Below are 14,646 nucleotides of genomic sequence, written 5' to 3' on the forward strand. Positions count from 1 at the left end.
AACAGTATAATATTTCAATAGAAGGAAGGAAAGGTCTCCAACCAGTAATAGACCAGTTAGTGAAAGATGGGCTATTGGAAGGGACTATGTCACCTTACAATACCCCCATACTACCTGTGAGAAAACCTGATGGTACTTACAGAATGGTGCAAGATTTGAGGCTCCTGAACCGGATAGTAGAAACTAGACATCCAGTGGTTCCAAACCCTTATACCATTCTGAGTAAAATACCTGTAGAACACAGATGGTTTAGTGTGATAGATTTGAAAGATGCCTTTTGGTCTTGTCCTTTGGACAAAGACAGTAGAGCATTATTTGCATTTGAATGGGAAAATCCTTTCACTGGAAGAAAACAACAATACCAGTGGACTGTATTACCCCAAGGATTTACAGAATCCCCAAATTTGTTCGGACAGGTGTTGGAGCAAACTTTAGAGAAATTCAAATTGCCAAAAGGAGTAAAAATGATTCAATATGTAGATGACTTATTAATGTCAGGCAAAAAGAAAACAGACACTGAAGAGGGAACAATTGCCTTGCTAAACTTTCTAGCCCAACAAGGTCTGAGAGTAAGCAAGGGAAAACTTCAGTTTGTAGAACAGGAAGTAAAGTATTTGGGACATTTGATCAGTCAAGGTTCTAGGAGAATCAGTGCTGAAAGAATTCAAGGGATTGTGGAACAATCGAGGCCTAAAATGCAAAAAGAATTAAGAAAATTCTTAGGATTAATTGGATATTGTAGATTGTGGATAGAAGACTATGCCAAGTGGACGAAAAGGTTATATGAACAATTAATCCAAACCAAACCATTTAAAATTGGATGGACTAAGGAACTGGATGAAGACTTCCAAGGACTAAAGCATCTGCTGGTTAGTGCTCCTGTCCTTAGTCTTCCCAATTTGGATAAGCCATTCCACCTCTTCGTTTCAGTGGAGGGAGGAGTGGCTATAGGAATTTTGACACAAAATTGGGCGGGGCAAAAGAAACCGGTGGCATATTTGTCAGAAAACCTTGACCCTGTGGCCCACTTGTATTCAAGCAATAGCAGCAGTAGCCTTATTGGTGAAAAAGAGTGAGAAAATTACAATGGGAGGGGCGCTGATTGTCAGTAGTCCTCATCAAGTAAGAACTCTACTGAAACAGACAGCAGGAAGATGGCTAACTGATTCAAGGTTGTTGAAGTATGAAGGAATGTTACTGGACCATGCTGACCTAGTTCTGACAACTGATTCAGCATTGAATCCGGCACAATTCCTAAATAAGACTAGCTCATCTGAAAATGAAGAAACTGAACATTGGTGTAATGAGATAGTGGATTTAGAAACAAAAATCAGACCAGATTTACAGGATACTCCTTTGGAAAAAGGGGAAAGATGGTATATTGATGGTTCTTCACGAGTAGTGGAGGGAAAAAGACAAAATGGATTTGCCATCATCCAAGAGGGAACATGGGCCCTGTTGGAGGGGGGTAGATTGCCAAATCATTGGTCTGCACAAGCAGCTGAACTATATGCTTTAAAAAGAGCTTTAATATTAGGAGAGAAATTGAATTTAACAATTTACACCGACTCTAAGTATGCCTTTGGAGTGGTGCAAACCTTTGGGAAAATTTGGAAAGAAAGAGGGTATGTGACAAGTCAGGGGAAAGATCTGATACACCAACAACTAGTGGAGGAGGTGTTATCGGCCCTTGTATTGCCACATAGAATTGCTGTAGTACATTTGAGAGCACATCAAAAAGGGGATGAAATTGAGAAAAGGGGGAACAGGTTGGCAGATCAAGAAGCTAAAGAGGCTGGCATGAGTGAAATTATTGAACAAATTAAATTCATGATCCCTCATGTAGCTAAAGTAAAAGAAATTCCAACCTTTAATGAATTGGATGAAAACTTTGCCAATAGCCCTGTTTAGGATAAGAACACAACCTAGGAGGGATGTTGGAATTTCACCTAATGAAATGTTATTTGGCATGCCACTAAGAAACGCTGGTATACAAATGGGGAATTTACCTAGTAAAGATAAGGGACTGATTCAATACTTGCAAATACTGTCCCAGACTTTTGATTCTTTCAGAAAAACTGGCTATTTGATACAAACCCCTCCTCTGAGCTTCAAAGTCCATTCCATAGAAGGGGGAGACCAAGTGTGGATAAAGACGTGGAAAGACGATTCCCTCAAGCCGAAGTGGGATGGACCGTTCTTGGTGTTGTTGACCACAGATACTGCCATTCGGACACAAGAAAAGGGTTGGACTCACTATACCAGAGTAAAGAAGGCTAATCTTGAGGAGTCAGAAACATGGAAAGCCTTTCAAAAAGAACCATTGAAACTGGTGTTAAAAAGACAGTGACTTATATCCTTTTGAATATAACCCTAGTGGCGGTTGGGGGAGAATTATGGATTGAACCGCCTATAATCTTTGAACCTGATGGAACTTGGACACAAATTCGGTGTTATAATGACAAAGAGAGTGAGTATTGTCCCATGAATTGGATCTTTGAACCCAAAATTTGGTGGTATGAATCTAAGTTACAACCAAACTGGCAACAAGTAGGTCAGGAGGAAAGTTGGATAGTGGTAACACAAAAGAGAGGGGGTAAGTGTCAAACCACTCTATATTTGCAAATAAACCGAGAGACTATAGGAAGATATACCTGTGCAATGTGGGAGGAGAAAAACTATTTAAACACAAGCTCTTTAGTGGTCTCCCCAAGTTCTTTCGAATTTCCTCCTATCCCCTCGTGGATGCTGACTGCTTTGGCTATTAGGAGACGCTCCCTGCAGAGAAAGAATAGAGCCGTTAGTATGGTTATCTGTTTGAAAAGTGGGGGACATCAAAAGGGAGAGTTCCAATACTGGAAAACTGCCCAATATGGATGTAATCTGACTCTGGAGGTAACACCAAGGCAAACTCAGAGAGATCCAGCTTGGACTTGTAAAAATCAGAGTGGAATCACCCAGATGTGTGAAAATGCAACCAGGGGAGACCCAAGGTGCTATTGGATAGGGAAGGCCTTGTGGTTCAGTGGTTGTGGCACGGAAGGGCAAGGCACTGAGAATCTCCACTTTCTATGTGATAATACTAGGAGTCAGTATTTACAACCAGGATGGAAAGGGTTGTGTAAAGTATTGTGGGAACCTGCTCGGAGTCATCAACCGGCCTATCCCTTAAACCCCCATGGAAAGAGAAAGATCAGAGCTACTAAGACTACTCCTGCTTCAAAACAGGCAAACACGTGTGAACAATGTATTACGGAAGTCAAACAGGGGGCAAAGACAACCAGAACCTTGATGTACACGAATATAATTCCTAGTGTATGCAGAGAGAAAAGCCAGTGCATCCGTAACAACACCCAATATGTAACTTGTAAGAAAGAACAGAGCATTACTTGCCATAACCCAGGCCTACTCACAAGGTATAATGTGACCCTGTGGGTTGGACTGGGAATTATTAGTGGACAACCTGGGGCAGCATTACTAAAATATCTTAATCATACGGTGGTCACCAAAGAAGAAAAATGGGAGCTTTCATTAGATGTACCGTATATACTCGAGTATAGGCCGACCCGAATATAAGCCGAGGCACCTAATTTTACCACAAAAAAACTGGAAAAGTTATTGACTCGAGTATAAGCCTAGGGTGGGAAATGCAGCAGCTACCGGTAAATTTCAAAAATAAAAATAGATACCAATAATGTTTTTGAATATTTATTTCAAAGAAAAACAGTAAACTAGCGGTGTATTCAATGAAATACTTCACTCACCTCATGATGCTGATGTCCCGCTGTGATGATGATGTCCCGTGCAGCCGCGGGAGCGATGTCCCGCCTCCTATGACACACGGCACAGTGATTCCTATCATTGGATCACTGTACCAGAGGAGGTGGGACATCGCTATGTGGCTGCTTGCCATAACAAGGAGGAGGTGGGACATCGTTGCAGAGCGGCAGGAGGGGGAGGAAGGGGAATCGTAAGACAGCCCTGCATTACATTAGAACGTGAGGAGGGGGGATGGTGCGGTGCGCGCTGCGCGGCAAACTGACACAGAGGGAGGGGAAACTCACAGGGGCACTGGGCCATTCACGAGTGTCACCCAGCGGCATGGCCCCGCCCCTTTTTCTCCTCCATTTCGGGCAAATTTTTCACTGACTCGAGTATAAGCCGAGGCGGCTTTTTTCAGCCCAAAAAGTGGGCTGAAAAACTAGGCTTATACTCGAGTATATACAGTATGTAGAGCAATGGATATAATAGCCTTCCGAAAATGTGGTTCACAAACCTGGAAGGATACTTATAAACAAAATCATAAATATTTATGTACCCGTAACATGCCACAACCCCCTGGACACCCGTTTTTAACTCCTTGTGTTTCCTGGGGCTATCCAGAGAAAATCGCATGGCGGGGGGTTTGTGAGTATACGGGAGGGGGCTATAAGGGTTGCTATAACCCTCTGGACACTGCAAAGAGGGAGATTCAATCCTTTCAAAGAACACCAAATAGTAATAAGGTTATCATAACCCTCAATCCTGAACATCCGTCCATTGAGAGTTATGGGCTTGGAATAGACGGAACGGGAGCTGACCCCTTAACTTATATAACTATCACAGTAAATAATATAGAAGAGGTGGCTAAAATACAGTGGTCCGTGTATGACACCCTGGAAAAATTGGAACAACAGGCTTCTCCTATTATATCAGAATCTTTTTATGGATTTGGCAACCAAAGTAGCCAACACGCTAGGGGTGAAAAATTGTTTTGTATGTGGGGGAACTAATATGGGAGAGCAATGGCCATGGGAAGTTCATGAGGCAGATCCCGAATATATTAACAACCAAACAAAAAGCGATAATTTTACCCTGAGGACCTTGTCTTCTCCTACAACATGGACTTTAACCACAAATGTGATAGGTAAAAATTGTTATTATAGAGATGGTTCAGTTCAGGTTGGCACCTTATATTGTCAGGGACAATGGGATAATAATGAATGGACATCTCCTAGTAACCTCACACAACCTGAAAAATTAAATTCTACCTTTTCCCACTATATGAATGAAACAGGAACCAATTGGACTGCACCGAGAAATATGTATTGGTAATACGAAATATTGTAACAAGCTCAGTAAATGGAATACTCCAAGCACAACAAAATGCAAAATCTGTAATGGTATTGAAGGAGATTGGAGACCAAATTCAGTTATTAGAAAGCATGGAAACTTTGCACCCCATGGAAAATACAGAAGGTGAAAAGAAAAGGTTGAATGAAATAAGAGAAAATATTAAACAAATGACCAAATAAGAAATGGGGGATTGAATGGGGAAGTTCCAGAAAGTTTAAAATTTTCTTATTCAACAGCAGGCTTACTGAGCATGTGCAAGAAACATGAGTACGTGCTTGAAACTAAGCAGAGAACACCCACATTCGGTGAACCAAGAATATCCATATATGGTAAAAGTTAGGGCAATTGTGTTGTTTGATAGGTTTGTAACCTGCCACGTCAGGTATAGCTGACGTAGGTATAGGAGGAGTTAGGGAGGGTATAATTGCTGTTACGCTTCTGTAAGGGGTGTGGCCCTTCCTTGTGACTCTTGTGAGTGCATGGTTGAGTTCCACCACGCTTTGCAAACCGTCTTTTTCTACTAAATTTGATTTTTGATAATAAAAGAAACTTTATTCTGCTACTCCGAACCTCGTCTCTGAATTTCTTTCAAGGAATTCTACAAACATGTGTATGTGGTCAGCCACAATGTTTCTGGCTTTATGAATGCAGCATGTAGTGTATATGTCCATGACAGAGGAAAGAACAACCCTGATGTCGTCCTCACTCTTCGCTGTAGGGTCTTGCAATCCGAAATGGTGCAATTCCCAAACCAGGTGGTAATGCAGCTGCTCAGGGGGCTCTTGATGGTCCCTCTGTAGAAGGTGGTGAGGATGTGTGGTGGAAGCTGTGCCTTCCTCAGTTTCCTAAGTGAAGACACTGCTGGGCCTTCCTTGTTATGGAACCGGTGTTAAGGGACCAGGTGAGATTCTTCGCCAGGTGAACACCAAGGAATTTGGTGCTCTCTACGATCTCCACGGATGAGTCATTGATGTTCAGCGGGGAGCATGGTCACATGGCCGGCATAAGCAAGCCATAGGTTCATATTATGTAAGAATAAAACTATTTCTAGCTGTTTAAACAACATAGCAAACAGCAAACAAACCAGCGAAAACTAATAATAGCATTGTCGATCTTCAGACGTCATCAAAGCGGTTCATTAACCATGGGTGGAGGGGGAACACACCCTCCCAAATCGATTAGAGACGAATTAAAGCTTTAAGTCGCAGCCTAACACGCACTTGGGCGATTGGAAGATGGTGAAACCGGGCTTTTTAAGACAGACATTTCTTACATCCAATAAGAACGCCCAATAGACGGTAGCCGTTGGTAGGCAAGGCGGTACTTCGCCTCGGCAATGGTCACGTGCGCCTGCTGCGCCTGCGCAACTTCTTTTTCTGGGCGTCCGCGAGAGAGGCGACACCATGAAGGCGTCGGGTACGGTGAGTGCTGCGCGTGGGGCCTTGCTGGGGGTCTGGTGCGGGGAGGCCTCCGCTGCTGCGTAACCGAAGAAAGGCGAGCGAGGCGAAGAACGGTAGCAAGGCGGAGAAGGAATCTCCGTTCGGGAGCCTACTGGCAGTCGTCTTTTTCCTCTGCCACGAGCACCCAATATGGCCGTCTCCCCTGCGCTAGGTCCCGTCGCGTGGGCCCAGGTCGCCTGCTCGAGTCGGCGGATTCAACTCGCAACGTCTTTACCGAACCCTCGATGCAATGTAGTAGAACGAGATTAGTTGGGAAGAAAATGAAGTTGTAGCCATCCTACTCCTATCATTCTTAGGTTCTTTTCGCTCTAGTCCACGTATATCGGTTTCCAAGATTGAACTCGATGAGGTTACAAATAGATAGTAGGTCCTCTACCTCTGTAATTATTGTTTTTAAAAATCTTTATAGCTCAATTTACAGAGCACTCGGGAAGCGTGGGTTTTGTTTGATTTAGTAAAGCAGCTAAATAACACCTTTTTCTTATAGTAAGTGCATCTCTTGATCAAGTTTGATTCTAAAACGAGAATGGATTTTTATTAATATTTCTTTCTCTTCTTTCTTTTAAGCTGAGGGAGTATAAAGTTATTGGGAGATGCCTTCCTACTCCCAAATGTCCAACACCACCTCTCTATCGGATGCGCATCTTTGCTCCCAACCATGTGGTTGCAAAATCCCGTTTCTGGTATTTTGTCTCGCAGCTGAAGAAGATGAAAAAATCTTCTGGGGAAATTGTATACTGTGGACAGGTATTATAATAGGAAATGGAATAGATTTAAATATTGAAAGCATATTTTCTAATACAGCTTATCCCTAATACTTATAAGTACCTATACTCATTGGATTAAAATGGTTTTCTCAAAAAGTTTGCCTTAAACTTTCCATTATTGGTGCCATCATGATGTATAAAATTCTTAAATTACTTTACCCTGTTTCATTTCATGACTGTTGATGAAATGAATGACACGTTTATGTCCAGCATGTGGAGGCACCTAATTGATCGTTACTTTGGATAGAATACTAGAGAAGAAAACCAGTCCTGGCTTCTTCAGAGAGCTACTGGTTCATTCTGTGTAGTGCCTGTGCTAATGAAGAATTGAGGATGCCTTCCACAGGTCAATAAATATGTTTATAGAGATAAATCTGTCCTCAATAGCAGGCCATGAAATAGGTGAAGTAGTAATAAATGGAACCAATTTTGTGTTTGCTGAATTCAAAGCACTTTGGGTGGGCAAAGAATCATAGTACAATGCATAAAGATAAAGATTTCAGTTTGTTTCAGGATTAAATTAATGTAATCTTGGGTATGTTTTTTTACCCTGTCTAGTCAGATTCAGAGAAATGTAATGTATTCTGTGGAAATTGGATTACAGCTTTAAGATGTTCGTTCTAATTAATTCATTGTAGACTTGACATGCTAATTAAAACAACTGATTAGTTTTCTGTTGTTTTATCATTGGTATTTTTATACTGTTAGGTTTTTGAGAAGTCTCCTCTGAAGGTGAAAAATTTTGGTATCTGGCTGCGCTATGATTCTCGTAGTGGAACTCACAATATGTACAGGGAGTACAGAGATTTAACAACTGCTGGAGCTGTTACACAGTGCTGTAAGTAGAGGCCATTTCAGTATTCATCTTAAGATATCGCTATCATAAAAGAAAATAAGTGTTGCAGAATTGGTATTCCTCAGTGTTGGTTTTACAATAATGTTCTTGTTACTTTGACTACTAGCTAATGTATTCTGTCTTTTTACTGAGAAGATAGTAAATAATGGGTTTTTTGGGGGTGCCTTTAAATCAGTTTTGACTCCTGACAACTGCCTGGATAAATCCAAGCAGTTTTCCTGGAAAGATTTCAGAAGTGGGTTGCCATTGTCCCCTTCCTAGGATTGAGGAAAAATGACTGGCCTGAGATCACCCAGTTGGCTTTTGTGGGATTTCTGCTCTTTAGCCTGCAGCTTTAACCACTACATCAAGCTGGCTCTCAAATGGTAATATAGGTAATCCTTGACTTACAACCACAATCAGGCCCAAAATTTATGTTGCTAAGTGAGACAGTTGCCGTGAAATTTTCCCCATTTTACCACTTTTTTCCAGTTGTTAAATGAATCACTGCAGTTAAGTTAGTAACATGGTTGCTAAGTGAATCTGGTTTCCCATTGAATTTGCTTGTCAGGAAGTCACAAAAATGATTACGCCCCCCCCCCCCCAAAAAAAACCCCTGTAATGTAACCATCATAAATATGAGTCAGTTGCCAAGTGTCTGAATTTTGATCACATGATTATGGGGATGCTGCAATGGTCGTAAGTGTAAAAAATGGTCATTAAACTTTTCATTGCTTTTCTAACTTCGAACAGTCACTGAATGGACTGTTCTAAGTCGAGGACTATCTGCACTGAATGTTAAAATGAATTGTTGAAATGTGTTACATATTGCAACTTGGTAGAGTCGTATCTCATAATACGATTAGCTATGACTTATAGGTTATTTTACACAGTGCCATTTAGACAACTTTAGTTTGATTATTGACTAAGCTATCTGACATTTATTTTAAATCCAAATTGTCTATCAATTCAAGGCCATTTGAGGGAAGGTCTTTCTCTGTGGCTGCCCCGGCCCTGTAGAATGATCTACCCGCAGAGATCCGGACCCTTCCCACTCTCTCGGCCTTCCGTAAAGCCACTAAAACCAGGCTGTTCCAGCAGGCCTGGGGCTGTTGACCCCAAAATACGGTCCAGCCCCACTTAGAATGGAGTGTATGGTGTGCTGCCCGGTTGACGGTACCCGAAGGAGGCCCAGCCTGTGGGATCTTATAGGTCGTTGGGAGGTATGTGGCAGGAGGCGGTCTCGCAGATACGCTGGTCCTAGGCCATGTAGGGCTTTAAAGATAACGACCAGCACCTTGAAGCGCATTCGGAGACCGATGGACAGCCAGTGCAGCTCGCGGAGGATAGGTGTAACATCCTGGACCAATTGTAGTCTCCGAACACTCTTCAGGGACAGCCCCAAGTAAAGCGCATTACAGTAATCAAGCCTAGAGGTGACAAGAGCATGAGTGACCATTTGAAGTGCCTCCCGGTCCAGGTAGGGCCGCAACTGGTGCACCAGGCGAACCTGGGCAAAAGCCCCCCTGGTCACAGCCAACAGGTGGTGTTCTAATGTCAGCTGAGAATCCAGGAGGACACCCAAGTTGCGGACCCTCTCTGAGGGGTGAAGAGTTTCGCCCTCCAGGCTAAGAGATGGAATATCTGGTCCGTTCTTGGGGGGGGGTAACATCAATAGCAACTCGGTCTTGTCTGGATTGAGTGCCAGCTTGTTTACTCCCATCCAGACCCTGATAGTCTCCAGGCACTGGCACATCACTTCGCTGAGTTGGCACGGGGCGGACAGATACAACTGGGTATCGTCCGTGTATTGATGATATTTGATCCCGTGCCGATGAATGATCTCACCCAGCGGCTTCATGTAGATGTTAAATAGGAGGGAGGATAGGACCGAGCCCTGAGGCACCCCATATTTTAGGGGGCTAGGGGTTGACCTCTGTCCTCCAACCAACACCGACTGCGACCTATCCGAGAGGTAAGAGGAGAACCACCGTATCATGGTGCCTCCCACTCCCACCTCTCCCAATCATCGCAGAAGGATACCATGGTGGATGGTATCGAAGGCCGCTGAGAGGTCAAGAAGCACCAGGATAGAGGAATATCCTCTATCCCTGGCCCGGCAGAGATCATCGGTCAGCGCGACCAAAGCAGTTTCAGTGAAGTAACCAGGCCTGAACCCCGACTGAAAGGGATCTAGATAATCTGCTTCATCCAAGGTCTGTCGGAGCTGAAAGGCCACCACCTTCTCAACAACCTTCCCTACAAAAGGGAGGTTGGAGACTGGATGGTAATTTTTAAGAATAGCTGGATCCAGAGAAGGCTTCTTAAGGAGGGGTCTTACCACCGCGTCCTTTAAGGGCAGCGGGAAAGACCCCTCCTGTAGAAGGTATTAACAATCCTCTGGAGCCAGCCTCGTGTAACTTCCCTGCTGGTCGAAACCAGCCTAGAGGGACACGGGTCCAGTAAACAGGTGGAGGTACTCACAGCTCCCATGGCCTTGTCCACTTCCTCAGGAGTGACAAGCTGGAACTCGCTCCAAGAAATCCGATCTATGTTGGATATGTAATAAATTTGAAGAAACATATGAAATAGATATGTCCACTTGTAATTCCTTCTCAGTTTTATGTTAATGTTGAACCACATTCTTGGACAGATGCCAGTGTTTTGTTAAATATCTTTAAAACTGGGAATCTTTTAATCTGTGAGGAATTTAGGGTAGATTGGTGTTGGATTTGCTGCAAAAAAAGCAATATATTCTTGGAAACTATTTGTGCTCCAGAAGTTAAAACTTGTTTTAATAAAAAAATTGTTAACTATCTGCTTTCAAATTAGCTTTGTTCACAAAGAGAGGCAAGAATTGATAATATCATTATTTGTGGTCTAGGTTTAATTTATTGCTTAAAATTAAAGGAAGTTCTATAATTTGAATAGTTTGATTTCTCTGTGTGTTTCATTTTATTTTTGGTTATTTTTAAAAATAAATTCCTAAGTACATTTGTTTATCTCCCTTGCCCCAGTTTCCCCGATTACAGTTTTTAATAGGTTTCTTTCTAGCAGTGTATAATATTTTATAAAATAACAATATGATTAATTTAAATATAACACAATATTTTTTTACAAAATGTTAGTTTGTAAAAATAAACTTGGAGAGCCACACATTTCCTTGGGAAAGCAGTTAAATTTGGCTATCTTAAGATAGATAGATCAAGGATTACATCACAACATAATTTAAGCCTTTCTAAATAAATTCAACAGATTGAATTCCTATATAAATGTTTATTGCATATTTAGCTTCCCTTAAACCCGAAATTCAAGTCCACCTGATTTTAAAAAGTATAAATAACATACCATGCATTAATTCATTTAAAAAATCTAAACATTATATTCTTGGATAGAAATGATTGAATGTAGTTATTACACTTTTCATTTCTAGAACTTGTTGATTCTCCTCTAATTAAGCTTGCTCAGCTTATATGGCAGAGTCATAAATCATTACTAGTTTTGAAATTTTTTAACTGCATACAAACCCAAAGAGCATTGTTTATAATAAAATGTTCTTGTCATGTGTGCAGATATTAAACGTTTCTTGTCGCCTTTCAAGAGCTGAAGTGTTTTTGAAAGTGAAATTGAAGATTCTACAATAAATAACTTGTTATATGGAGATTACTGTAAGAGTATTTAGATCAGAACTAATTCTATTGCTAAAACGTATAATTCAACCGATGAATTGCAGATCGTGATATGGGAGCACGTCATAGAGCCCGTGCGCATTCTATTCAGATCATGAAGGTTGAAGAGATTGCTGCTAGCAAATGCCGCAGACCTGCTGTCAAACAGTTCCATGTAAGTAAAGCAAATTTTAAGTATGTATGTTCTCAAACTCTACAATTTGGAAATTTTTCTACTTTAAATGAAACTCTTCATAATTCTGGTCAATGACTATAAGAAGGTTGATTGAACACACACACACACACACACACCACATATATAAAAAATATTGGGTTTCTGTCTGGATGGTCTCTTGTGACGAGCCTAATGACAGAGAGTGGAAGTGTGACCTTCCTCCCATACTTGGGCATACCAGGGGTTGTGACTTTAAGTATATATATATATATATTGAAGTTCCTCCGTTAATTTAAGTCACAGACTGTTCAGGTAACTACAGAACAAATGGGTCACATCTTTCAGCTCAAATTACTGCAGGTTTGTTGGAAAAAAGCTGAAGAATACTTTGTGCACCAATTTGATCTTCTAGAGAAAATGAGATGTTAAGCTAACAAACACATAATACTGAAAATGCTAATATGTCAGAGTTCTAATATGTAGTATTTAAAAAAAAAAAACAATTTTCCAAAATGATTCAGTTTCTTATTTAGCATTATATGCTTGCTTTTAAAAGTATATAATCACTTGCCTTGTTTAAAAATTTTTTTTAATATAATTGTGCTCTAAGAAATCCATCCTTTATTTTGCATAGAATAAATAATCACTTGGTACTAATACTAGAAATGTGTGTGCTTTCACTAGAAAGTATTGTTCTTAAAATTTTCTGAATAGTACCCAAACTGATGAAATTTTATTTGGGCTTCTAATGAAATTTATCTCTTTCTACAGGATTCTAAAATTAAATTCCCTTTGCCACACAGAGTGTTGCGCTGCCAGCATAAGCCTCGCTTTACTACCAAGAGACCAAATACATTCTTCTAAATGTAGGCTTGATTGATATGTTCCATGTATCAATAAAGTTTTTTGAACATTTGATTGTATTTTAAACCATATTTATCCTACTCTTATTTATGTGGCTCTTCATCAATGTGACTCTGAATGGCAACAGTTTTAAACATTTCAAACGTTTAACAATGAGCATTAACTAGCAACCAAGACAAATATCAACACAACAGGTGTACAGGCTCCGAATCCAATCCTTCCAGCCCTTGCAAAGGCCAACAGATTTAAGGCCAATCTGAATTATATTCCACAAAGCAGATGCCATAACACAAAAGTCTCTTCCTGGCATTTGCCAGATGAACTAATTGACAAAATCCATATACATGATGGGACAAGTGGACATAATCAAGTAGAGGTGGTTCTGACTTTTGCAAATAAAATGCACCCAAAATTCAATATTCTGATATATCACCTTGGAATGATGTATTCTGGACCCAGCTCTACTATACCCTAATTATGCAGAAGGCTGAGGTGGTAAGAATTTTAGATCTTGCATAATGTTCACAGCATGTTTATTCACATCAATTTTCATAAGCAATTTCAATTTTATAAAAGCAAAACTTAATTTCTGTCTGGCAACATGCTAAGTAAAGAGGCAGAAAACTCAATGTTCAATTGAACAATACATTTTCTCAAAAATAGTACTACAGTTGGAAGAAATATCTACTTGGCTCAGTTTCAAGTGGGGAGAAAGACTGGAAATGTGGTTGGTTGGAAAGATGGTTTATTGATGGGTTTTGAGGTCCTGGGCAGCTGATCACATCGGGTGGAGAGGTATTTATACCCTCTCTTGGGCTTTAAACTTGAGCTTCCTGTTCCTGTGCAAGAACATATACTCTATTGTCTGCTGTCACTCCCATGGGGTTATGCAGGGGTCATAGCTGAGGTCCGATAAGTTTGGTTGAACCTTGCTGGGTGATTCCTGGTCCTTAGGAAATTTTGAAATGCAGTGAGCCATGCTGCTAGATGGGTAGAGGGCTAATCCTATTATGTTTTGAGGGCTTACCCTGGAGCTAGAGGTCTTGTAGATAGGCTGGCTCAGTCATAATGCACACCAAAATATCTGCTGGGGGCAGGGAGCTGGGGTTCTATTTCCTTTTAAGATTTTTATTTCTCTTAGGGGAAATATTTTATCCTGCCTTGTAAATATTTCTAAAATATTTCATTCTAGGAGGGGTTGGTGCTACACTACCTGTTTTAGAATTAAACATGCCTCAATACAGAAATCATAAGACTTGGAAAATACATCAGAGATCATGTAATGGACCCTCTTCATTGGGAAAATCCATTGCAGCATTGCAATTGTATTCTAAAAATAGCACATTTACACAGAAAGCAAATCAGATATAGCCCAGAAAAAACTTCGTTGATGTCACTTTTCTTTCAGGTATACTTTTCTTTCAGTCCTGTTCTGGAAATAGATCCTCCATGTCCTGCGGTCTAGAATTTACAAAAAGTAAGCATAATCATGTATCCAAACTGAATGGCACTAGACTTACATACTGCTTCACTGGGCTTTACTGATCATATTGCCCCCAACAATCTGGATCCTCATTTTACGGATCTCAGAAGGATGGAAGGCTGAGTCAACTTTGAGAGCAATTGTTGGCAGTCAGCAGAATGCGTTGTATCCCCAGCGCGGCTCTTCCAAATAGAGGGGAAAGATCTACAGCTCTCATCCAAACTTCATACTTTTCCTTTGCATCTAAGATGACTAGACCTCTATTACTAATTAAGATCA

The 14,646-nt window shown here is 40.9% G+C and overlaps 1 protein-coding gene and 1 non-coding gene across 3 annotated transcripts; both read left to right on the plus strand.

Moving 5' to 3' along the window:
• The first annotated feature begins 6,436 nt into the window (after window positions 1-6,436).
• On the plus strand, window positions 6,437-12,953 carry RPL18A (ribosomal protein L18a). Of its 2 annotated transcripts, none has more exons than XM_032221971.1 (5): window positions 6,437-6,536; window positions 7,143-7,322; window positions 8,051-8,180; window positions 11,911-12,020; window positions 12,792-12,953. In XM_032221971.1, exons 1-5 carry the CDS (start codon window positions 6,519-6,521, stop codon window positions 12,882-12,884), a joined length of 531 nt encoding a protein of 176 aa, XP_032077862.1. In that variant the 5' UTR covers window positions 6,437-6,518; the 3' UTR covers window positions 12,885-12,953. The 2 variants fall into 2 exon arrangements, with proteins under 2 accessions (XP_032077862.1, XP_032077863.1); XM_032221972.1 differs by having other exon boundaries at window positions 6,480-6,531.
• LOC116511925 lies at window positions 11,692-11,820 on the plus strand. Its single transcript, XR_004255794.1, has one exon. It is a non-coding gene; the product is annotated as a small nucleolar RNA SNORA68 (small nucleolar RNA).
• Window positions 12,954-14,646: the final 1,693 nt, after the last annotated feature.

The sequence above is a fragment of the Thamnophis elegans genome, chromosome 7, assembly GCF_009769535.1.
Source record: "Thamnophis elegans isolate rThaEle1 chromosome 7, rThaEle1.pri, whole genome shotgun sequence".
Lineage (NCBI taxonomy): Eukaryota > Metazoa > Chordata > Lepidosauria > Squamata > Colubridae > Thamnophis > Thamnophis elegans.

Coding starts and splice junctions, on each gene's coding strand:
- RPL18A (XM_032221971.1), top strand. Junction 8,181..11,910: donor TGGAGCTGTTACACAGTGCT/GTAAGTAGAGGC, acceptor GATGAATTGCAG/ATCGTGATATGGGAGCACGT. Junction 12,021..12,791: donor CTGCTGTCAAACAGTTCCAT/GTAAGTAAAGCA, acceptor CTCTTTCTACAG/GATTCTAAAATTAAATTCCC.